The sequence below is a fragment of the Myotis myotis genome, unplaced genomic scaffold (assembly GCF_014108235.1).
Source record: "Myotis myotis isolate mMyoMyo1 unplaced genomic scaffold, mMyoMyo1.p scaffold_m19_p_19, whole genome shotgun sequence".
NCBI classification, from domain to species: domain Eukaryota; kingdom Metazoa; phylum Chordata; class Mammalia; order Chiroptera; family Vespertilionidae; genus Myotis; species Myotis myotis.
The window spans coordinates 4,310,679-4,335,726 of NW_023416323.1; the positions used below are offsets into that span (position 1 = coordinate 4,310,679).

Consider the following 25,048-nt stretch of genomic DNA (forward strand, 5'->3'; position numbering starts at 1 on the left):
AAAAAAAAAAAAGACCGTACCCTTTTATGTAATGATGTTTACTTTGAATTTATATTAGTTCACACAAACACTCCATCCATGCTTTTGTTCCGGCCCTCCGGTCCAGTTTAAGAACCCATTGTGGCCCTCGAGTCAAAAAGTTTGCCCACCCCTGGTCTACACCATGACCAGTCGTTTCATTGCTATGCATGTACCCAATGTGTCAATACTAGAATGTTCCTATTCCTAGCAGCACCAATTACAATAGCCCTCAAAGTGTAAACAACCCGAATGTCTATCAGCAGCAGAAAGACGGACACATTTTGTTACAGTCACGCCGTGGAATACCACGCAGCAATGAAGAGTGGGCCACCGATTACATGCGACAATGTGGCGTAAGGGATGATGCTCCAACCAACGGAGCCACACCGGCCCGTTGTACAGCGTGGATGTAATTTTTTACACTGCTGAGCTGTGCCTTTAAGATTTGTGCACTTCACTATATGAAAGTTTATCTCAATAAAAAGAGAGAGCGAGCCCTGGTCAGTGTGGCTTAGTTGGTTGGAGTGTCATCCCATACACCGAAAGGTGGCAGGTTCGATTCCCGATCGGGGCACATACCCAAGTTTTGGGTTTGATCTTTGGTTGGGGCACTTACGGAAGGCAACCAATTGATGCTTCTCTCTCACATCGATGTTTTCCTGCTCTCTCTCTCTCTCTCTCTCTCTCTCTCTCAAATCAATTTAAAAAGAGAGAAAAAATAGCACAGTGACTTAGAGCTTGGATAGCCTCTACAAACCTCAGATTTGTCTCCTCTCTGCTGTGTGACCTTGAGCAAGTCACTTTCCCTCTCTGTGCCTCATACCTGTGATGATTAAATGTGTTTATATACATAGAGTGCTTAGAAGAGGGTAGAGCACAGAGTGGATGCTCAATGAATCACCACCATCACATCATCACGTTGTCACTGTCATCGCCTCCCTGGGGTCCTATTCCAATATGAGAGGATCCAGAGTGTGATTCTCTTCCTCTCCCCTGTTCTGATCCCACAATCCCATCACCCATCGCCTGTCACCGGTCGAATCCAAGCTACTTGCTTTCACTGTAACCCTGAGGTCCTGTGCCTCCCAAGCTGGAGCCAGTCCATGTTCTTGGCATTGTGTGAACCCCCAGCCCCGTGTGCCAGCACGGGGGACGCCTCTTCCAGCCCAGAAAGCAAGCACAACACACGTTTCTCTCTCCCCACTGATATATTTGATAATTGTCCAGAACCAGAGATGGCATCAGCCAGGGTGAGGGATGCTGAGGGGGAGTAAAAAAGAGCCCAGGGCGGGGGCTGGGAAGTAGAGGCGAGGAGAGGGAGAGGAACAGAGACACAGAAAAGAGAGGAGAGAGGCGGGGACGGGGGTAGGGAGGGGTGGGGAGAGAAGCCAGCAGAGGGAAAGGGCTGGAGATACTTTGAGGGGGTGGGGCCAAGGTGGGGACCAAGGGGAGAGAGGACCCCTCCCCAGAGAATACAAAATTGGGGGGACTGGAGGGGGCTCTCCTGGGCTTCGAGGGCAGGGAAGAGATGGGTGAGGTGGTGGGGTTGAGGTCAGTAGTAGGTTTCCTTCTCCACCCAACCTGGAGAGGAAAGAAACAGACACAGAGAGAGACAAGCATGGAAAGAAGCACCAGGACAGAGAAAAAGAGAGAGACACACACACAGGAAGGAACCAAGAAGGAGAGAGACACACGTGGAAGGACAGAGAGGAGGCCCAGAGAGGCAGGGAGAGGAAAGAGTTGGAAAGGGAAGGGAGAGACGAGGACATAGAAGGGAGGTGGGGAGACAGAGAGTGAGGTTAGCGCCAGACCAGCCGCTGGGGTGCCGCCCCGCCCCGCGCCCGCTGTGCCTGCCTGTTCCCTCAGCCACTCCTCTGCCCCGCCCTTCTGCCCCTGTAGCCCCTCACCCCCGGGGTTCCTGCGCAGGATGAGTTTGCGAATTTCGTCATAGACGAAGATGAGGAAGCTGTAGGGGAAGGCACAGAACCACCAGCTGGGCCTGCGGAGATGGGACAACAGGAGGCGTCAGTGTGGGGCCGAGATGGGGCAGTGGGCAGAGTCCCAGAAGACGGGGGGGGGGGGGGGGGGCATCCTGAGGGGGTTCTCCCTTGACCCCTCCTACCCACAAGAAGGGGTACCTCGGCCATGGCTGCGGGCCGGGCTCTTCCGAGCACCCACTGTGAGGACACCCCACAGTGGGGGGGAGGTTTAGTGGCTGCAGAACAGGGGCTGCAGTGGGGACCCAGAGAAGGGGGTTCTGGGAGACACCAAGAGAGGGGGCCTGTGAGGTGGCCCCTGGGGAGATTCCTGTAGGGTCCTCCCGGCGGCAGGAAGTCCTGGGAGTGTGAGGGGCACTCACTTGAGAGGGTACATGCGAAGGGCCACGTCCATGCCGGGGCAGTAGGACAGGAAGGCAGCGAGGGCCGTCTCCTCAAACAAGCCGAAGATCAGGATCTTGTTCCTGGAGGCACAGGCAGGGCTGGACCAGCAGCCCTAACCCACCCACAGACAGAGGCACCCCCAAGGCAGGCAGAGAGGCCGGCACAGAGACACAGGGACACAGACAGAAAGAGGCAGAGAGGCAAAAAGGGATCCGGGCAGATGGCCACAATGAAAGATAAAGACAGGAAGGCAGAAACCGCGACAGACACGGAGGCAGGCAGGTGCGTGAAAAGGTAAAGCAGATCTGGAGAGGGACCCAGGACCACACACACACACACACACACACACACACACACACACACACACCCAGAGATACAGAGATGCAGAGAGAGGGAGAGGGATCAACTGAGAGGCAGAAAACGGGAACAGCGGGAGGGGAGGCAGCCGCGCACAGCCCTCACTTCATGCCCTGCTGGAAGACCGAGTTCCTGCGGGTCTTGCAGATGATCAGGTCGGCCCACTGGACGACCACGATGCTCACAAAGAAGGCCGTGTGGCAGGTGAACTCCACCACTTTCCTCTGCTCGTACGTCTGCAAGAGCCATGACAGCGTGCAGGACGCAGTCAGTGTGGCTGCGGCCCGGCCCCAGGCTCCGTCTGCACCCGGGCGAAGCAGGGACTGTCCCGCTGGGGTCCCCCAGGACCTCAGAAAGGTCTCCCCTCTTAGGCTCATGCCCCATGGGAAGTCAGGATGTACTAGGAAGGAGAGGTTAACGGTGACCCCAGTCGTCAGTTGGGGACCAGGGACCATCCCAGGCATCGAGGGGCGTGGGAGGAGGTCGAGGACCCCATGGGCCTCCGAGGGGACAGACACCAGTGAACTTTGAAGGGGCAGACAGCGATGGGAAGAAGGCAGCGAAGGTGTCCCGCCTGGCAGGGCAGAGAGTGTGTGGCCCGGGGGCACCAGGCCCTGACAGGCCGGGCCCAGGGCTCCGGAGGCCCTGCGTGTCCAGCAAGGGTCTGCATCTGGACTCTGGGGCAGAAGGGCCGTCGTAGGAAGCAGGACAGCTTGCCTGGGGGACGCTGGCTGGGAGCCCCTGCCATGCTGTGGGGCCAGCCCCACTCACCCACTGCTGCCCGTAACTGTCCTCAAGGTCATTGATGGTGCGGTCATCCCAGTTCAACCGGATGCCCACCAGGTTGCCAGGCAAGAAACCATTTTCTGCCAGGATCACAAAGTAGGAGAAGAAGCCTCCGAGAGCTTGGATCATCCCTGAGAGGAGGAGAGAGGGAGGCGCGGAGAGGCTCAGGGGGCCGACAGCCAGCCCACGGCACCTCGGGGGCCTCTTGAGACCCCCACCTGGCGAAGGGTGGGCCGCCTGTCCTCTTGCTAAACAGCATCCTGGGCTGGGCTCTCAGAGGCCCGTCTGGTGGCGAGCGCCTGAGATGGGTCACCTGGGACAGAAGCCTCGGGGAAAGGGCTCCCCAGATGGATAACCTGGTGGCCCCCTCCCACCTGACGAGGCCCCCTGAACACCAGGACATCCCCGAGGACCCTTGGGCTTGAGTCTTAACCACGTGCAGGAATGACCTCCCCAGGCTTCTGATCACCACCGGGAAGCCTCTGCTTCCTGGAACATCCCAGTGACGGGGAGCTCAGCCCCTCTAAGGCTCAGCACACATCACCTCTAGCAGCAGGTTGAGGAGGAGGCAGAGAGAAATGCCCTCATAGAGCTCACAGGCTTGTCTCATCCTTCCCATCACGGAGGTGGGGGAGCAGCCTGGGGCCAACCCTGTTCTGCTACTCAGTGTCCCATGCGCCCCCCGGGTGCACCCCCCTCCAGGCCTGTCCCCCACTGTGGTGACCACCACCCATCTGTAAGCCGCTTCTTCCAGACCTGCAGCACCAAGTCCTACTTGTTCTCCACTCATCCGGCACAAGGTTTCTGGGTGCCCACAGTGGGCCAGGCACTGCGCTAGGTCCTGGGCCCACAGCCGTAGCCGAGACAGGGTCCCCAGATCCTCACCAATCTGCCCGTAGGCCATGCTGATGAGCCGCTCGTTAACCAGCTTGTCAGTGCGCGGGTTCCTGGGCTGTCTCTTCATGATGTCACTCTCTGCAGCCTCATATGCCAATGAGATGGCAGGGACCTGGGCGGGAGAGGCCAGGTGAGCCGGGGAGTGAGGGACCCTGCCCCCAGGGCCCTGGGCGTGGCTGTGGGCTCACCATGTCAGTGCCCAGGTCGATGCAGAGGATGGTGATGGTGCCCAGAGGCAGTGGGATGTTGGCCATGATGAACAGTAGGAAGGGTGTGATCTCAGGGATGTTGCTGGTCAGGGTATAGGCAATGGACTTCTTCAGGTTGTCAAAGATCAGGCGGCCTGCGGCAGGGACAGGTTCAGACCCCAGGTGCTCACACCATAGCACCCTATTCCCTCTGCCCCTTCCCTGCCCAATTCACGGGTCCTTGCTAATCCATCTCCTCACCTGCCCACTGTCCACACAAACGTCCAACCATCTTACCCCTGTCCAAACCGTTCTTGAAATACAACCGCTTTGGGAGACGGTTTGGCAGTCTCTAAGGTTAAATCTCCCCTTCCCTATTGACCCAGCCAACCTGCTCTAGGCTTCTACCCAAGGGAAATCGGTGCTTCTGTCCACCAAAAGGCAAGTGTGGATGCTCAGCATAGAGTTAGTCACGATAGCAAAAGCCAGAACCGACCCCATGTCCATCGACAGGGGAGTGGATAAATACACCGGCCCATCCACACAGTGGAATACCATGCAGCCAGGAAAAGGATCAAGCTGGGTCACACCCAACTCCATGGATGAATCTCACAGATGGTCCACTGAGTGAAAAAAGCCACACACAAAAGCTTTCATATTGCATGATTCCATTTAGATGAGATTTGAAAGATTTATAGAGCCAAAAGACAAGCTAGTGGTTGTTTCTGGGAGCAGGGATAAAGGCTGGAGGGGACCTGATGAAACTCCAGGGGCTGGTGGTTGCACAGATGTGTACATGTGTGAAAGTCATTGAGCTGCCCACCTTACTGTCCATGTCATAATCCAATAGCCCTGGCTGGTTTGGCTCCGTGGGCAGAGCATCGGCCTGCGGACTGAAGGGTCCCAGGTTCGATTCTGGTCAAAGGCACATGCAGGCTCGATCCCCAGTGTGAGGTGTGCAGGAGGCAGCCGATCAATGATTCTCTCTCATCATTGATATTTTTCTCTCTCTCTCCCTCTCCCTTCCTCTCTGAAATCAATAAAAATATATTTTAAAAAATTCAATCAGTACAGTGTATACAAAGTACCAAGAAACTAAAGACGACTCCAGCCAGCCCCTCACTCCACCATCGCTCATGTGCTGAGAGACAAGAGCAACAAGATATGTCGTGAAGAAGGAACAGGAGCCCTGGCTGGTTTGGCTCAGTGGCTAGAGCGTCGGACTGCAGACCAAAGGGTCCCAGATTCGATTCCAGTCAAGGGCACGTACCTTGGTTGTAGGCTCCTCCCTGGCCCGGGGCCCTGGTCAGGGCTTGTGCAGGAGGCAACCAATCGATGTGTTTCTCTCACATCGATGTTTCTGTGTTCCCCTATCTCATCCACTCTCCCTAAAAATCAATGGAAAAATATCCTCAGGTGAGGATTAACCAAAAAATATATATATATAAAAAGAAAAGGAAAGAAAAAAAGGAGGGACAGGAAAGCAGGCTGCAGGCAGGTAAGGATGGTTTGATCACCTTTGTGTAACAATAAGACGATTAGGTGTTTACACCTGCTATTCCCTTTCCCTCTAATGCAGTGGTTCACAACCTTGGCTGCACATTAGAATCACCTGGGAATCTTTTTAAAATCCTGATTTCTGGGCCTCATCCTCCGGAAATTCTGTTTCTTTGTTACTAATGTTGTGGCCCCACCCCATACCAAAGAAACAGAATTTCCGGAGGATGAGGCCCAGAAATCAGGATTTTAAAAAGATTCCCGCCGAAACCGGTTTGGCTCAGTGGATAGAGCATCGGCCTGCGGACTGAAAGGTCCCAGGTTCGATTCCGGTCAAGGGCACGTACCTGGGTTGCGGGCATATCCCCAGTAGGAGATGTGCAGGAGGCAGCTGATCGATGTTTCTCTCTCATCGATGTTTCTAGCTCTCTATCTCTCTCCCTTCCTCTCTGTAAAAAATCAATAAAATATATTTAAAAAAAAAAAAAAGATTCCCAGTGATTCTCATGTGCAGCCAAGGTTGCGAACCACTGCTCTAATGCATGCACTGCTCTCCACAAACTAGCGGTATCTCATCCTAAGACATTTATGGATGAAACAATTACTTAAATGTGCTTGAACGTGATCCAGGGTGTGTAGTGGGGGAGGGGAAGTGAAACAAGATCTGCATGAGCTGTAACTGTCCAAGCTGGGTGTCGGTGACAGCGGGGTTCGCTATGCTGTTCACTCTGCTTTGGAGATACCAGGGTCGTCCCCTCACAGAAATTAAACTCTGCTTTTGTCACTCCAGAGAGGCCTGTCCTCCCTCTCTAAGGGGGAAGGAACCCCGTTAGTCTCTGTCATAGCACCCTACTTTCTTTCTTAGCACTTATCGCAATGTGCAGTTATGCATTTATTTGTTGGTGAACTTAAAGCTGTCTCTCCCACAGAGCAGCCTGCTCTGCTCACAGCTGTGTCTCCAGCAGCCTGCGTGATGCATAAAGTAGGATCCTAGTAAATGTCTGGAAGGCGTGAGCACGCATGTCCATGTGTGTGTGCATTGCATACGCGCAGATGCACAGGGTTAGCCATGGTGTCCTCTGGCAGGCAGGAGACAAGGGAAAGGGCACTTAATGTGTCATTTGAGGCTCAGCTTTCCTGTTTGAATTCTCTCTTGCACATAATGTTTTACACGGGGGACATTTCCAATGGGGAGAGAGTAGCTGGGAGAAAGGACGCCGCAGTACGAACAGTGATTACTTGTGGGTGGTGAGGTTCCGGGCAGTTCCAACTTCCTTCTTCACGCTTCTCTACATTTTAGATAATTACCATGAGCTACTTTGACGTTCAGAATAAAATTAAACGTGAACAAGCCCCAGCCTGGCCTGTGCGGCTCAGTTGGCTGAGTGTCCTCCGGGCACCGAAAGGTTGCTGGTTTGCCCGCTTGATCCCCAGTAGGGGGTGTGCAGGAGGCAGCCCATCGATGTTGCCCTCACACTGATGTTTCTCCCTCTCTCTTCCTCTCCCTTCCTCTCCTTATAAAAATCATTTTTTAAAAAGGAGAACAAGCCCCATCGGTGGCTGTATCAAGACCCGTCAGGAGGTGGGGCCCGGGCTGTGTGGCCTGGGCTCCCAGGGCCCCTGTCTCACACACTCAGCTTCCTCTGCCTGTAGCTCCCTCCCTGGCACTGCCCACGTGGTCCTGGGCGGCTTCCAGGCCCCTGACCCCCGATGGGTGAGGGCTCCTGCGGGACCCTCTGCTCCCGTGGTTGCACTTACAAGGGTTTAAAAATGCTTCTGAATCTTCTCACCAGCCTGGGCCTGCGCTGGGCAACGCCGGGACCCAGGAGGGCATCCTCTCGGTCCTGACCCCAGGAAGCCCCAACCCCGGGGAGAGGGAGACTGAAAGGAGAAGCCCGGGCTCCTTGGTCACAGTGGGGTTCCGGGGTCTCCTTGCCATGTGTCCCTGGCCTAGGCCCCTTCCCCTTCCCCAGCCTCATGCAGGGACCCCGTGTCCAGGGCCGCCGGCCACTCACCCTCCTCCACACCCGTGACGATGGAGGCAAAGTTGTCGTCCAGCAGAATCATGTCCGCCGCCTGCTTGGAGACGTCAGAGCCAGCGATGCCCATGGCCACCCCGATGTCGGCCTTCTTCAGCGCGGGGGAGTCGTTCACGCCGTCCCCAGTCACAGCCACGATGGCCCCCTGCAGGGAGAGAGGGTGAGGAGGCTGCCGGAGTCCGGCCCGGGCCCCCCCGGAGGAGCCCGGCGCAGCCCACCTGTCTCTGACAGCCCTCCACGATGATGAGCTTCTGCTGGGGGGACGTGCGGGCGAAGACGATCTCCGTGTGGTTCTGCAGGATCTCGTCGATTTGCTCGGAGGTGAAGTCCTTGAGGTCGGTGCCGTGGATCACACAGGCCTTGGCGTCCCTGGGAAGAGCCGGGAGTGGTCAGGATGTGTGGGGAGTGGTGCAGCAGCCGATGGGCAGGGAGCCGGCAGGCCAGAGCCCAGACGGGGAGGCAGAGGACCTGCTCTGAAGCGGAGGCTCAGGGAGGCTGAGTGATTTGGTCAAGGTCACAGGGCCCGTGAGTGCAAAGCCGGGATGTGAGGCTACGCCAGCCTGCAGTCCTCACCGGCGGAGGAGGAACAGGACCAGGGCGCTGGGTCCACAGAGGAGGCCCGGCAGGAAGGGGGCCGGCCGCCCCCTGGGGAGAAGGTGCTCACCGGGGGTTGACCTGGCTGACGGGAATGTTGAGCCGGGCGGCAATGTCCTCCACAGTCTCGTTGCCCTCGGAGATGATGCCCACACCCTTGGCAATGGCCTTTGCCGTGATGGGGTGATCGCCCGTGACCATGATGACCTGTGGGCATTGTTTGGGGATGGTCCAGCCTCTGCCCTGGCCCCTGGGGCGCCAGCCCTGTCCCCCCAGCTGCCCCTGGCCACACCTTGATGCCTGCGCTGCGGCACTTGCCCACTGCGTCCGGGACGGCCGCCCGGGGCGGGTCGATCATGGACATGAGGCCCACGAAGCACAGGTTGTCTGTGGTGAAGTTCACGTCATCACAGTCGAAGGCAAAGCCCTTGGGGAACTGCTCCTCAGGCAGGTAGTAATGGCAGAAACCTGGCGGCAGAGACGGTGCGGGCATGAGGACTCCCACCCCGGGCCTCCGGCCTCTTGCCCCACGGCTCCTGGCCTCCAGTCCCAGCAGTCATCCCCAGTGGGCCAGCCAGCCAGCCAACAGTCATCCCCTAAGCTGTCATCCCCTCTCATTCATTCATTCATTCATTCATTCATTCAGGGTGCATTCTGGGAGGCCCTATTCTGAGCCAGCTCTGGGCAGTGTCACCCCGTCCTTACCCCCAAAGAGGACCCCGCCCTCGCTCCCGCTCCAACTCAGCCCCACCCATGCTGCGCACCCAGCACCCGCTCGCCCAGGCCTCCGAGCTCGAGGTAGGCGTTCTGGAAGGCTTCCTTCATCTCCTCGTCCAGGGGCTGCTCCTTGCCCTGAAGCAGGATGGTGGCGCAGCGGTCCAGGATGCGCTCGGGGGCGCCCTTCATCACCAGCAGGTACCGGTTGTCGTTGGGGTCCTCGGTCTCATGGATGGAGAGCTGGGGACAGGGGAGAGGGTGGGACTGCCTGAGCCTCACCGGGACCTGGAGCTGCCCAAACCGGCAGGGAGAGGACCCCAGCCCCACCGGAGCCGGGGCGCCAGGACAGGCAGCCCCCACAGAGGTGCTAGCTACACCTCTAGCTGAGATCAATGTTTCTCAGACCCTGCAGAGAGCTCTGCTCTCCCCTGCCAGTTTCTGTCGCTACCGTAGACATTTCTGCCCCTCTGAGTTTCCCACAGAAATGCCAGCTGTCCACAGGACGCATGCCTCTCTCCCTGCCCTTGGCCTCCCCCGCCTCCTTATCCCACATCTGGGCCTCCCCACATCTGGTCGGCTCACCTGTGAAATGCACCCAGATTCTGACCTCCAGGCCACCACCACCTCTCACATGGGACATCGCAGCAGCCTCCACACTGAAGCCCCATTCAGCCTTCCCTGCCCCACAGCATTTCTCCCCCACGGCAGACAAGTCCTTTAACAATGTGAGTTAACGGGAAGTGGTGCAGCCACTTTGGAAAACAGTCTGGCAGCTCCCCAAAATGTAGAGTTACCATGTGACCCAGCCATCCCCTAGCATACCCCCAAGAGACATGCAAACTGCTCCCACCCAAACACTTGTACCGTGAATGTTTGCAGCAGCCTTATGCACAGTAGCCGACAGGAACAAACACTGTGGCCTATCCATACAATGGAAGATTATTCGGCCATGAAAAGGAACGAAACACTGATCCCTGCTACATGGATAAACCTTGAAAACATTATGCTGCGTGAAAGAAGCCACATACAAAAGGCCATTTATGTGAAAAGTCCAGAACAGGCAAATCCATAGAGACAGGAAGTAGATTAATGTTGGCCTAAGGCTTGGGGAGGGGGCGAGGTTGAGGGCAACAGTTAAGGAAAGTGGGGTTTCTTTTTGAGGTGATAAATGTGCTAAAATTGACTGTGTAGATGACAGCACATAACTGTGAAAATACTGAAAGTACTGAGTTACACACTTTAAATGGGTGAGCTATGGCATGTGAATTAATCTCTCTAAAGCTGTTTGAAAATGTGAGTCAAGCCCTCGCTGGTGTGGCTCAGTGGTTCGAGCATCGGACTGTGCACCGAAAGGTCGAGGGTTTGATTTCCGGTCAAGGGCAGGTACCTGGGTTGCAGGTTCTATCCCTGCTCCAGTTGGGGCTCGTGTGAGAGGCAGCCAATTGATGCGGCTCTCTCACATCAATGTTTCTCTCTCTCTCTCTTCCCCTCTCCCCCTCCCTCTCTCTCTTCTGTTTTCTTTAAAAATCAACGGGAAAAAGGAACACGATATCCTTTGGTGAGGATTAACAAAAAAATACTAAATCAAAGAACGTAAGTCAGGTTCCATCTCTCCCCTGCTCAGAGCCCTCCCGTGGCTCATGTCCCCAGCAGAGTCACACCCAAGTCCTCTCCACGGCCCGGAAGGCCTGCCAGGACCTGCCCAGCATCCACTGCCCTCACCTCCCACCACACTCCCTGGCTTTCTGCTCTGCCACACTGGCTGCCTGGCTCTTGTTGAAATACGTCAACATACTCCTGCCTCAGGGCCTTTGCACATACTGTGCCCACTGCCCGGGACACTTCTCCTGGCTCCCACCCTCAGCACGATGACCGGCAGAAATATTCCCTACTTCCTTGTGCCTTTGTCATTGTCTGTTTTCTAGCACTAGAGAGTAAGTTCCATGAGAGGGACTCACTGGGTATCTACCCCCAGGATCTAAACCACGTGTGTGACACGCGGTGGCTGCTCAAAAAAAATGTAAATGAATGAAAGAGACCCCCGGCTGGTTCCCACGCTCTGCTGCGGGAAGATCTTTACTCCCCTGCTTCCTGCTCCGGCAGAGACCTCGCTCTCGCTCAGCTCTGTTCCTCTCCCCGCCAGTGGGCACTATCGTTCCCATTTTACAGATGGGGAAACCAAGGCTCTGCGAAGGTGAGTAACCTGCCCAAAGCAGGAGGGCAGCAGGGCTGACGGCTAAGGCAGCAGAGAGAAAGGAGGCCCAGGCCGGTACCTGGTATTTGTTGGTGGAGTTAAAGGGGATCTCGGCCACTTTCTTGTTCCGTTCCCTCATCAGCTTCACGGAGCCGGACGACAGCTCGATGCACTTGAGCAGGGCCGACTCCGAGGCATCGCCGGCCACATCCCTCTGGGGAGAGAGGGCTGTCAGGGCAAAGCAGCAGGGGCGGGCGTGGGCGGGGCCAAAGCCAGGCGGGCAGCCGGACCCACCTTGAGCACAGGGATGTTGTCCTGACCGCCCTTGAAGACGGCCCTGTTGCAGAGCCCGGCGATGTGGGACAGGGCCACCCAGGTGTGCGAGCTCTTGTCGAACGAGGTCCCTGGAGGAGGCACGTGTCACAGCTGGGGACGTTTGGGGCCAGGCCCCCTCGGTCCCCACCTGGACCCCACCCTCACCTGACTGGTCCTCCGTGGTGTCAGCCTCGTGGATCTGGTTGTCAAACCACATGTGGGCAACTGTCATGCGGTTCTGGGTGAGGGTCCCTGTCTTGTCCGAGCAGATGGTGGACGTGGAGCCCAGGGTCTCTACAGCCTCCAGGTTTTTCACAAGGCAGTTCTTCCGGGCCATGCGCTTGGCAGTCAGTGTCAGGCACACCTGCGGGTGCACAGGGACAGGCAAGGTACAGGCAGAGGCAGGCGCAGGATTGGACCAGCAACACGAGCGCCAGCCACCCGACTGCCTCGCCCAGGGAGAAAGGTGTCACCCAGCAATTCCACCCCAAGGCACAAACCAACAGAAAAATGTGTCTCAAAAGACATGTACTGGAATGTCCACAGCAGCGGCACTTACAATAGTTTCAAAATGAAAACAACCCCAATGCCCACTAACAGCAGGAAGGACAAAAAAATTGTGGAAATAAAGATGGAATATTATACAGCAACGAAAAAGAGCAAGCTACTGTTGCAGGCAACTGCATGGATAAATTTCAAAAATATGATGTTCAGCCCTAGCCTTTTTGCTCAGTGGATAGAGCAGGGGTGGGCAAACTTTTTGACTCGAGGGCCACAATGGGTTCTTAAACTGGACCGGAGGGCCGGAACAAAAGCATGGATGGAGTGTTTGTGTGAACTAATATAAATTCAAAGTAAACATCATTACATAAAAGGGTACGGTCTTTTTTTTTTTTTTTTAGTTTTATTCATTTCAAACGGGCCGGATCCGGCCCGCGGGCCGTAGTTTGCCCACGGCTGGGATAGAGCATCAGCCTGCAGACAGAAGGGTCCCAGATTCAATTCTGGTCAAGGGCATATGCCCAGGTTGCAGGCTCGATCCCCAGTAGGAGGTGTGCAGGAGGCAGCCGATCAATGATTCTCTCTCATTAATGTCTCTCTCTCTCTCTCTCCCTCTCTGAAATCAATAAAAATATATTAAAAAAATACCAGGATGTTCAGAAAAAAAAAGAACCAGAAACAAGAATTGACACTGAATATTCCAATTGACCTGAAGCAGGAAAGCTGTGCCTCAGCAGGGCCCGTGTAGGGGTTTCCCTGGGGGTGGACGCAGGAGCTGGGTGAGGTCTTGAAGGGGATTCTGGGGACCTTGAGCTGGTGCAGCTGACATGAGTGTTCCATTTCCCTGATGCTCAGTCTGTACATTCTCATGAACCCCGTGTGTGTATTCGATGTCTGTGAACAGCCTTTGGCCAAGAGTAGCTTCAAATACGGTGAAGTGGGAAACTCTGCCTGCTAATATCCTGTATAATAAAGAGCTAATACGCTAATTAGACCGAACAGCAGAATGACCGTCTGGACAAAGCCGAGGCTGCCAGGGCCGGCTGGGGCTTCGAGGGGTTGTGAGAGCCAATCCCCTTTGCATGAATTTCCTGCATCGGGCCTCTAGTATTAACTAAGAGGATCAAGAGGCAGACAAGTCTTCCTAGGACCGTCCCTTCGACATGCGTGAAAATTTCTAACATGCTGCAATGTGCCCACGTCTGTGGGAGGAGCGCAGAGAGCGGACTTCCATAAGGGGGCTGGCAGCTGGGCGGAGGAAAGGGGACTGTTATCTTATTTTTAAACTACTTTAATGTCTTTTTTATTTTTTTAAATATATTTGTTATTGATTTCAGAGAAGAAGAGAGCGGGAGAGAAACAGAATCCTCAATGATGAGAGAGATGATCATTGGTCGGCTGTTTCTTGCACACCCTTTACTGGGGAACCAGCCTGAAACCCAGGCATGTGCCCTTGACTGGAATCGAACCTGGGACCCTTCAGTCTGCAGGCTGACACTCTATCCACTGAGCCAAACCAGCTAGGGCTTTAATGTCTTTTTTAGATTTCTACCACTATCACTACGGTGTACTTCTTAAATTTGTGAGTTAGCTTTAAAAAGATAGAATTGTTAGCCCTTTATGCCTTGTAGTGTTTCTCAAGATTTTTGTTTGTTTGTTTGTTTGTTTTATTAATGAGGTTTTCTGAGTCCCAGGACCCTCCTCATTCAAGATCTAGAAGGCTCAGCCTGAAATACCCAAGTTGCCCTTATCAAGAACATTGAAATCCACACCCCAGCCCCTCCCCGCTCAGACCCAGTAGTATAGGGTCCTCCTCCCCGAGACCCAGGGGTCTGGAACCCCAACCCTCCCTCCCCCAAACCCACTGTAAAGTCCAGGCCTTACAGTGACCGTGGCCAGCAGGCCCTCTGGGACATTGGCCACGATGATGCCGATGAGGAAGATGACAGCCTCGAGCCAGCTGTATCCAAGAATGAGGGAGAGGACGAAGAAGGAGACGCCCAGGAAGACGGCCACGCCAGTGATGAGCTGGATGAAGTGCTCAATCTCGATGGCGATGGGTGTCTTGCCCACCTCCAGCCCTGAGGCCAGGGTGGCGATGCGGCCCATGACAGTGCGGTCCCCTGTGGCCACCACCACACCCCGAGCCGTGCCTGTGGGGCCACAGGGGATTAGGCTGAGGTGTGGGGAGGAGCTCCATGAGGTTCAGAGGGACCTGAGCCCATCTGGACCAGCCCTGCCCGACCTGGTGCCCCCACCGCACCCCACCGCACCTTCCACACAGTTGGTGGAAAAGAAGGTGATGTTCCGAGTCTCCAAGGGGTTGTCGTGTGTGCAGTCGGGAGAGCGGGTCTGGGGTTCTGACTCGCCGGTCAGGGAGGAGTTGTCCACCTGGTGGGGGGGGGGTGTGGAGGAGAGAGGGCTTAGCCCGGGGCCTGGGATCAGGGGCCATTTGTCCACAGGAGACTGGGGCTGACGTCTGTGTCCCTTGAGGTCACAGCTAGAAGCCTGGGTGGGTGGGTGGGTGAGTGGTGTTTGAAAGGCCAGAGGTTGGGCTCCTGCAGATGGATGGAGAGGGTACAGGGCTTCTGCCAAAGTCTCAGGCACCTATGGGTCTGCGGGGTGGGGACAGGAGCCCAGACCAAGCATGTCAAACTCACGGCCCACCGGCCGCATGCAGCCCACAACGAATATTTTTGCGGCCCAGCCAATATAATGGTCTGTAAGAAACGTTTTAATAAAAATTTCGTAACTTAATTTTTACAATATCCTGTTGTACATAATTATTAAGAACTACAACGCTCGCTAATGACTGATTACTATAATCGTGTTGCATTCATTTCCCTTACGTGCCTTACGTGCAGGCGCACCATTTCTCTCCACCAATACTAGCAGCGAATATTTTAGCAGCCGATGGCCACGTCATTAGCCTTGGACTGACTTGTTTGGTGTGCGCAACAGGAAATATTTTGCTTTCGGAGAACAAGAAAAATAGGTTCGTTTGCGTTACGCTTATTAATTTGTGCAGTTATTCAGTGTCTGGTAAGTTCATGTTCAAGAAAAAATATTAATTTTTATTAAAATGTTCTATTATTTTATGTTAACGATTACTTATTTATTTCAGCCCTTTATATTCAGCATGTCTCTATCGAAATAAACCTACATTTCTATGAAAATTGAATCTTTTGTTTTTTTGCACCACATAAACTTAAACCCTGTTTATTTGGCCCATGTTAGCCTTTGAATTTGACATGCTTGGCCTAGACTCCTAGATTTGAAGGAGGAGGGACTGGGGCCTGGACTCCTGGGTCTGAGGGAGGAGAGGCTGGGGGCCTGGACTCCTGGTTCTGAGGGAGGAGGGGTTGGGGGCCCGGACTCCTGGGTCTGAGGGAGGAGGGGCTGGGGGCCCAGACCCCTGAGTCTGAGGGAGGAGCAGCTGGGGGCCTGGACCCCTGGGTCTGAGGGAGGAGGGGGCCTGGACTCCTGGGTCTGAGGGAGCAGGGGCTGGGGGCCTGGACTCCTGGGTCTGAGGGAGGAGGGGCTGGGGACCTGGACTCCTGGCCACTCCAGGAAGAGCAGAGCTGGGCCCCAGGCCCAGGCCCACCTTGCAGCCGTGGGCTGAGATAATCCGCAGGTCTGCTGGGACTCGGTCTCCTCCCTTGATCTCCACCAGGTCCCCGACCACCACCTCCTCAGCATTCACCTGCATCTTCTCACCTTCCCGGATCACGAGGGCTTGCTGGGGAGGGATGGAAAGGAGTCACCTCCCGGCCTCTCTCCCTGCGGTCACTTGGCAGCGCGCCCACCACCTGTCCCCTCCCCTTTGGCCTTTCCTGGGCACCCGCACCTGGGGAACCATGTTCTTGAAGGACTCCATGATCTTGGAGCTCTTGGCCTCCTGGTAGTAGGAGAAGCAGCCGGTGATGATGACCACGGCCGCCAGCACGATGCCCAGGTAGAGCTGCGGGGAGATGCAGGGTCAGGCTGGCCGAGCGCTCCCCAGCCCCACCCCGAGTTTGTGGAATCTGGGAAGGGAGCTGTGTGTCAGTGGGGGTTTGTAATTGTGTGTCTGACCCCAGGGCTGTGTCCATGTAAAGGTCTGTGTGTCAGTCTCTTGTCTGTGAGTCTGTCTGCCTATCATGTGTGAGTCCCTCTTTCTGAGCATGAGTGTTTGGGTGTCTGGGTCTGTCCATCTCTCTATTTTGTACATCTCTGTCTGCCTTCTGTCTGTGTTAGAGGATCTGGGGTGTGCTAGTGTCTGTCCGTGTGTCTGTCTGTTCAGGTCAGTGTGTATGTCTGACTGCCTGCATGCCCGGCTTTAAATTTATGGGACTGTGTTTGAGTCTCTGTGTGTGAACCTTTGTCTCTGTCTGTTGGTCTCGCTTCCTGTTTGGGTTTTGATTTCTGAGAATACTGTGTGTTTGTGCCTGATCCTCATGTTTGTCTGCTTGCAACGCTGTGTGTTCGAGTTCCTGTGTCTCTTTCCATCAGCCTGTCTGTACCCGTGTGCCTGAACTAGGTGGCTGCGTGGCTGTACCCAAGCGTGACTGCATTGACTCTGCGCATGTAAGTATCTGTGCGTGTGTGTGCAGGCAAGAATCTATATGTAATCAGTGTGTGGGCCTGTGTTCATGGGCATGTCATGTGTCCCTGTGTTGGTAGCTGGGCCCTGACAGCCCCGTAGTTGGGTCTGCCTGGGTCTCTACATGAGCAAGCTCTCTCTTTGGGCTCTTTCAGGCCACAGCCCCTGGTGGTACCTGCCCCCGAGGCCACCAAGATCACACAGTCTTGGGACAGAGCCCGGCTTACGTGTCCTGCTGTGTGATCTTGGGTAAGTGACTTGGCCTCTCTGAGGCCGTTTCCCTTGTCCCTTCTCCAGTTCTTTCCTGTGATGATTGTGAAAGGCAGAGGAGGAAATGGAGGGGAGTGGGCTCTGAAAAGTCTACGGGGACAGGGAGAAGCGCCTTGTGCAGAGCAGGGTGGAGGGCACTCACGTTGTCCCCAGAGGGGTCGTCCTCGGTGCCCGCCTGGATGCCGTAGGCCAGGAAGCAGAGGATGGCCCCGATCCACAGCAGGATGGAGAAGCCCCCGAAGAGCTGGCGGCAGAACTTGACCCACTCGGGGGTGGTGGGCGGCGGCGTGAGCGCATTAGGCCCGTCCCGGGCCAGGATCTCCTGGGCTTTGCTGTGGGTCAGACCCTGGGGGCACAGGACTCACACAGAACCTTCCCCGAGCAGCCCCGGCACCCCAGCACTCCACGCGCACCCCAGGACCCCTGCGGCCCAGCCCACACCCAAGCCCACGCACCTGCACGCAGTCCGTGTTGTACTTCCGGCAGACCTCCTCCACCGACATCTTGTGCTCTGTCTGAGGAACGGGGGTTTGAGGGGAGGCATGTGAGTGTGGGGCCCAGGGCTGGGGTGGGGCCTGTCTGGGACCCGGTGCGGTGCCAAGGGCGGGGCTTACCATGGCCACCTCCTTCTTGAGGTCCTCCATGTCCCGGCGCTCCTTGGCGGCCTTGCTCTTCTTGGGCGAGCTCTTGTCATCTTTCTTGTCCTGCGAGGTGGCGACACGATAGCTGTCAGAGCCACCAGACTGCGGGCGAGAAGGGGTTACGGGGGCACCGGTCCTCCGAGCCACTCTCCCCTGCCCTGTGTCTCTCAGCCTGTGTCTCTGGGTGGGATTCCCTCTGGCTCTGGGTGTCTCTCAAACTTGTGAGTCTCATCTCTGCCAAATGGCCCCACCGCCTCTGGCTCCACGTGCTGCTGGGGGTCTGTCCCTGAGAGTCTCCATCTGGGTGTCTGCGCGTCTCTGTTTCTGCGCCCAGGTCTGCGGTCACCCCTTCTGTCTCTATGTGTCTTTTTACTTCTGTGTGTCTCCTCTGTCTCCTTCTCCCCCTCCCCAGGCCTGTCCAACCTTCCAAGTGTCTGTGTCTTGTATCTTCCTGCCTTTCTCTTGATTTGTCTGGGTCTCGTTTATGCCTCTCTATCTTGTTCTGTTTTGTCTCCCCCTGTCTCCTTCTACCTCTGCATCTCTGTGGCTATTTCTATCCCTGATCTCTCGCACTCCTCACTTAATGCTGTCTGTCGGTCTCTCTCTCTGTCTCTGGATCTCGCTGCCTGTGTCTCTCTATGACTTTTGTTTCCCTCTGCTCTCCAGCTCTTTATGTCTCTCTGTCTCTCACACAATGTCTGTCTCCATCTCTTCAACCATCTCTGTCTGCTGAGTCCAGCTGAGTCTGTCCCTCTGGGTTCCTTCTCCAGACCCAGGAGTCCAGGCCCCCAGCCTGGGATCTCAGCCTCTCTAAGTGTCAGTATTTTCTGTTTTCGCGTCTTTCCGCATCCTTATCTCTGCCCCTCTCGGTCTTGTGTCTGCCTTCATCTCTCAATCTGCCTCTGCTCTGTGAGGCTCGGTGAGTTTCTCCCTGTCTCTCACTGTCTCACTCTGCAATCTTCCTCTCTGTGTCTGTCTGTCTCTGCACCCAGCTTGGCATCTGTCCCTCCAGCTCCAGCTCTCATGTATGTTGCTCGCCCTGGTCTTCTCCTCCGGTCTCTTACCCTGGGCCTCACTCCCCAGCCCCACGGATGTTTCAGTCTGTGTCTCTCAGAGGACCCAGCACATCTTGGGAGACAGCCAGCCTGAGGGCTTTGATTGACAAGCTGTGGGTCCCTGCCACTCTCCTGTGAGCAGGTTGGACAGGTCTCTGGAGGACAGATTGGGAGCTGGCTGGGATTAGGGGTGCACAAGAGCAAGAGGCAGAAGCCCCAGGCCTGGCTTGACTGGATGCGGTGAGGGCAAGTGACCCAAGTCCCAGTCTGGAGGCCTGGGCAGATGGGGAAGGCAGTGTCCTGGGACGGTGATGGGAGGGGTGGGGAGAGGCCGAGTGCTGGTGGAGGGCTGCTGACAGATCCCATGGGCCCATGGCCAAGCCAGGATCCCAGGCTCAGCGAGGCTCAGCGATAATCTCCTCGTGACCTTGCAGAGGGCTGAGCTGCCTGCTGTCTGCCCCCAGACCCGAGGCTGAGCTTGGGGGGCTACTGGGCAGGGCTGCAGCCTAGAGCTTCTAGGACAGAACAGGGGGTGGGAGGGAGGGTTGGCCCTGGGCCAGCCCTGCAGCAGCATTGCGCCTGACATAGCGCACAGAGGCTTGGGGACAGTGAGGACACTCCTTCAGCCTCAGTCCCAGGAGGGGTCTCAGCCTCTGCAGAGAAGTAGACCCATGGAGGAGAGATGTGGAGATATAAGCTCCTGGGGTCAGGGTAGAGATAGGAAGGGGGAGGCAGGAGAGGAAAGATGGGGGCCTGGCTGGAGTCGGGAAGAAAGCCAGCTGTGCATCCCTGAAGCCTTAGGGGAGGCTGGGAGCTGATGCTCTGGTCCCTGTGAGGCCTAGGAGTGGGACCTGGACCCTGGGTCTACTAGAGGAGGGGCTGGGGCCTGGACCCGTGGGTCTGAGGGAGGAGGGGTTGGGAGCCTGGACTCCTGGGTCTGAGGGAGGAGGGTTGGGGGCCTGGACTCCTGGATCTGAGGGAGGAGGAGCTGGGGCCTGGACTGCTGGATCTGAGGGAGGAGGGGCTGGGGGCCTGGACTCCTGGGTTTGAGGGAGGAGAGTTGGGGGCCTGGACTCCTGGATCTGAGGGAGGAGGAGCTGGGGGCCTGGACTCCTGGATCTGAGGGAGGAGGAGTTGGGGGCCTGGACTCCTGGATCTGAGGGAGGAGGAGCTGGGGCCTGGACCCCTGGGACTGAGGGAGGAGGGGCTGGGGCCTGGACCCTTGGGTCTGAGGGAGGAGGGACTGGGGGCCTGGACTCCTGGGTCTGAGGGAGGAGGGCTGGGGCCTGGACCCTTGGGTCTGAGGGAGGAGGGACTGGGGCCTGGACCCCTGGGTCTGAGGGAGGAGGGCTTGGGGGCCTGGACCCCTGGGCCTGAGGGTGGGGGCTGGGTGACCTTGACTCTTGATTGCCCTTGCCATGACCAGACTGCCTTGGGGACAGGCTTCCATCTGTTGGAGGGGAGCTGAGGCTTTCCCAGTGAAGGCAGGAGGCCCAGCGGGGTGCACTGCAGGGGGGAGCACCTTCAAGAGCAGGGGCGCGCCCGTCTTGCTGCAGTCTGCCTATGGGGCTCCTTGCTATTTCCTGTGCTGTCCGCCTCCCTGGCGCCCTCAGCTCACACAGTCTCGGTACCTGGCCAGCCCGTCCCTCCCCACTCAGGGTATCCGGGCATCATCTTTGGGCATCTCTCCCTCCACCTCCCCTACTGCCTTCTGTCTCCTCCTCCCACTCCGGCTAACTCAGGTTGTGTCTGGAGAGCACGTGTGTCCTTGGGTCACCTCTCTAGCCTGTTTCTCTCCTTGTCTCTCTGGGGCTTACTAGGTCTCTCTGCCCGTGTCTCTTTCTTTGTCTCTTTCTCCGTCTCTTTTGGAGTATCTCTTTGTCCCTGCATTTTTCTCCATCTTTCCATGTAAGCACTTCACTTCTCTTCTTGTCCCCACTTCTTTTCCTAAGTTCCCCCAACCCTCCTGCCCACCCCCCACCCCCACCCCCGCCCCCCACAGTTCCTTCTCTAAGGCCTTTAGCCTCAGTCCTCTCTTCCATCTGCCATGGCGTCCCCTCTCTCCATCCCACTTACCTGGAAGCATCACTGACTCCCACCCCCTCTTCCTCTCCCCACCCATTTCTTCTCCCTATCCCCCCTCACCCACCTCAATCCACAGATCTGAAACCCCATCCCCCACCTCCATCCCTGGGCCCATCAGCTGTTCATCCGCCATCTTTCTCCCCATCCTTCATATTCTCTTTTTCTTAGCTTCTCCCACCCAGACCCTCTCTCTGCATCCCACCCAGCCTAGCCCACCCGCTCTCCCATCCCTCCCCTCCCCCCTCTCCCCCCACGCGCCCCAGGCACTCAGGAAGGAATCCAGGGCTGCTGGGGGTCAGGTGGTCAGCCAGGAAAGGAGGCGGCATCTGTTGGAGAGACTCGCAGACAGACAAGGACACACGGACACTGAGGCAAGGGCATAGCCAGGCATGCGGGATCCCCCTCCCACCGCCCCCCACCACGCATTTGCAAACGTTTGCCTTCAGCCAGGCACTCCATCCCCAGTCAGGGTTCTCCTGCTCCTCCCAACCCCAATGTTTGCTCCCCCAGATAAGGGCTGCACACAACCGCAGCCCCAGGCCGCACTGCACCGCACTGCAGAAACCCCCTCCCCCCTCAGGCCTGGAAGGAGAAAGAGAGGTCATCTGGTCCCCACCCGGCCAAGGAAGCAGAGGGGCTTCAACACCCCCAGACACAAACACCAGCCGGCAGACACACCCAGACGTGGCTGCAGAGGGTCAGACACACCGGGCTACACAATCGCAGGCAGATGGTGCTCCCAGGGCCTGGCAGAGCCAGGAGCTCACACGCGCGCACAAGCACACGCACGCACAGACTGGGCATGCCACAGCATCGGGCAGGCAGGGATGCGGAGGCCGGTCCGTGCCCGCGGACCCGCACACAGACAAGCCGACATGCGGCACAGACCCCGACCCAGGTGGCCAAACACATTCCCCCGGAGACACAGCAAGCGCGGGCCGGGTCAGCGCGCGCATAACTGGACCCTCCAGGTTGCACACACGCACCGCACCGCCGCCCGAGCACCTACCCCCATCTTGGCGGCTTCAGAGGTCACGGGCCCGCAGGCGGGGAAGGGGCCGGGGAAGGGGCCTCGGGTGGGCTCAGGCGCGGGCTCGGGCTGGGGGCCTCTGCAGCGCCCGCGCCGTCCGCGTCCGTCGGCCGTCAGCCCTACCGCACAGGGTCTGCGGCGGCCGCCGCCTCCGCTGTCTCATATGCCCGCGCCCGCGGGGGGGACAGGCGCCGGCCAATCAGGGGCGCCGCCGCCCTGACGAACGGCCCCCGGCCCCGCCTCCGGTACTGCAGCTGTCCTCCCCGCCCCCAGCCTCCGCCAAGGGAGAACGTTGCAGGAGGGGGATCCCGGAGATCCCCCGCCATGAAAAACCTAGAGACCCTCACAATGTGGGGGCGCCTCCGAGGAGGGGGCACTGAGGGAGGGAGAGCCCCGGAATTCCCCTCATTGTGGGGTGTGCCACGAGGGGGCGGGCTGGGCTGTGGGAGGTGGACACCCGGTGCGGGAAAGCCCGGTACACCACCGCAGCAAGGCGGGGGGGGGGGGGGGGGGGGGGGGGGCGGGGCAGAGCACCTCTGTCCGCAGTGAAGGGGGGGAGCGGCTGGAGACTGCATGGGGTTCTGCTCAGGAGGGGGCGCTGTAGAGGACACAAGTGGGAAGGGAGACCCCACAATGAGGAGGGGGTGCTACAGAGCGGGGAGGAGACCTGAGGCCCCTCAATGCGTGTATTCCTTCTGCCCCTCACCTTGGCAGAGCCATCCAATAAGACACAACGCACAGGTCCACAGGAGGCACATCACAACCAGAGGCCACACTCAGCACCACAGCCACGGTCACCCAGGTAGCCCAGACCCTGGGGACACACACATGCACCACTCCATCACACCCCCCCTCAGCTTGACCATCACAGTACCCTCCTCACTCACACACACTGCACTGCCCCCTCACAAAACCTCAAGCCAGCCTCACAAACACGGAGAAATGAAATGCACATAGCACAAACCTCACACACCATCACACCACAACACAATCACAGTCATAAAGTGCCATGTAGATTAACACACCCCCTCGGAACACTACACCATATCTGGCCTCGCGCCAGCTCACATAGAGACCCAAAACCACGCCGCCCACAGAACCAACACACATCCACACTCAGCGTCATCGCACACCACAGGCCTCACTGCCTCCAGACACCACAGGAGCCTTTGTGGATGCTGTGGCATGGTCACACAACACACACACACCATCACATATGCTCCTCCCCAGTATATCTGGGCATGAACAAAGGCCCAAAGTGCCAAAATGACAAATTATGGTTGCTAATTGTTAATGACGGACTCACACAGCACAATAATTCACAGAAACATCACTCGATGCCATCCCACACACCTCCCATGCTGTACACACCATCTATTGGGGTACTATTGTGTACACCTTTGTGGCACCTCCAAATACACCCCAACGTCCCCACCCATACGCCACATACATCCATGTTGGTATGCGTATGCACATACAGACACACAGCCGGCATCCATACCCCAGGCCTGCCACATACACCCGGCACCCCAGCAGTTACCCACTGGAGCCCGAGGAGTCATGGCCTCCCACCCCACCCCTTTTCTCTATGAGGAACGCTCCAGACTCTCCCTGAGGAGAGCAGAAGGAGCAGAGAACCTGTCCCTGTGGCTTTCTCAGAATGTGGGTCTCCTCTCCACCTATGGGAGTGTTCACAGGCAAGGAGCAATGTGAGCCTGGTGTGTCAGTAGGAGACAGAGAAGCAGTTTCTTGGCTTCTCCCAGCACCCAGAGCCTCAGCCCAATGCCCTACTCTGACCTATCCCCTTCCCTCTCTGCTGTCCCTTGTTGCTATGGTAACAGGGAGGCCGAATATGCAGCAAAGGAGGCTGGGCCAGCAGACCTGGCCTGTCTCCATGGAGACTGGGGAAGGGAGGGCACATTTTTTAAGCCAGGTATTTGGACCCCAGGCTCCTCTCCCCAACTCTGTCTCCTTCCTGGGGGAGCAAGAGAGAACCTGTCAACATATCTCCTCCCTCTCCTGGCACCCTGGCCTGCAGGAATGAGCCAGGACCATGGGGAAGGGATGGAAAGACAGAGAAGCCTGGAGGTGTCTGGGTCCCAAGAGATTCTAAGTTCTCTCCTCCTACTCTCCAGCTGGGCTCGGGAAGCCTTGGTCCCCACACCCCACGCTAGACACGCACTCCCTCCTCAGGCACCACCCTGGTGAGACTGATGACTGTGCATGGTGCTCTGCGGAATTGGGGGGGAAGACTTAGGAAGGTCACAGGGATGGACAACGACAAGGGAACTCAGCACTAGAGACAGGGGCACCTAAGAGGAGAAATGGACACATAGTCCAGGACCAGAGAGAGGCAGATACAGATGGACAAAAACAGAGATGAGAAAATGGATGGAGGGCGACAGAGCAACAGAAGTACTCATTGAAGGTGACACAGACACAGGGACACAGACAGAAAATTGGAGACACTCCAAGATAAAGACTGGAGAGACTCAGAGCAGAAATGGGGGTGGGGGTGAGACTGGAAAATGGGAAGAACCCAGAGATGATCAGCAGTGTGGTATTGGGACCAGGACTGGGAGAGACTAGAAATGTCTGCAAATGTAGTCTAGTCACTGGACAGACTCACAGTATGGGCCAAGGGCAGAGACATCGATTAGAGTCTGTAAGAGACATGTGGAGACAACAGAACCATTGAGACACAAGCTCACTCTCACACTTGTCCTTGAGGGCAAGTGTCTGATACAGAAGGGGCTGAATGGGGGTTGGGGGTGCTGTGTGATAGGCAGGTAGGTATCTTGGGGTGTGACCTGCCCAAGTTCTGCCAAGGCAGGCCCCGGGGAGGCAGAGCAGTGCTGCAGCCGGTCCGGTGCTGAACGGACAGCTCCCTGCTCTGGG

At 57.0% G+C, this 25,048-nt stretch overlaps 1 protein-coding gene across 2 annotated transcripts; it reads right to left on the reverse strand.

Annotated features, from left to right (window-relative positions):
- Window positions 1-1,210: 1,210 nt before the first annotated feature.
- On the reverse strand, window positions 1,211-22,310 carry ATP1A3 (ATPase Na+/K+ transporting subunit alpha 3). 2 transcript variants are annotated; one of them, XM_036346661.1, is made up of 23 exons: window positions 22,130-22,310; window positions 17,954-18,082; window positions 17,795-17,854; window positions 17,482-17,685; window positions 16,335-16,448; window positions 16,092-16,226; window positions 14,761-14,878; window positions 14,372-14,640; window positions 12,152-12,350; window positions 11,966-12,075; window positions 11,751-11,885; window positions 9,525-9,717; window positions 9,053-9,228; window positions 8,831-8,967; window positions 8,385-8,535; window positions 8,143-8,311; window positions 4,631-4,785; window positions 4,431-4,554; window positions 3,531-3,676; window positions 2,865-2,995; window positions 2,381-2,482; window positions 1,929-2,020; window positions 1,211-1,602 (listed from the first exon to the last, which is right to left on the reverse strand). In XM_036346661.1, exons 1-23 carry the CDS (start codon window positions 22,133-22,135, stop codon window positions 1,574-1,576), a joined length of 3,084 nt encoding a protein of 1,027 aa, XP_036202554.1. In that variant the 5' UTR covers window positions 22,136-22,310; the 3' UTR covers window positions 1,211-1,573. The 2 variants fall into 2 exon arrangements, with proteins under 2 accessions (XP_036202554.1, XP_036202555.1); XM_036346662.1 differs by having other exon boundaries at window positions 17,954-18,043; window positions 22,130-22,309.
- Between the last annotated feature and the right edge of the window lie 2,738 nt (window positions 22,311-25,048).

Excerpts from the sequence above, each read along its gene's own strand:
- ATP1A3 (XM_036346661.1), bottom strand. Across the intron at positions 14,879-16,091 it reads TCTCAGCCCACGGCTGCAAG|GTGGACAACTCCTCCCTGAC; the intron begins GTGGGCCTGGGC and ends CCCCCCCACCAG. Across the intron at positions 2,483-2,864 it reads GTCTTCCAGCAGGGCATGAA|GAACAAGATCCTGATCTTCG; the intron begins GTGAGGGCTGTG and ends CTGTGCCTCCAG.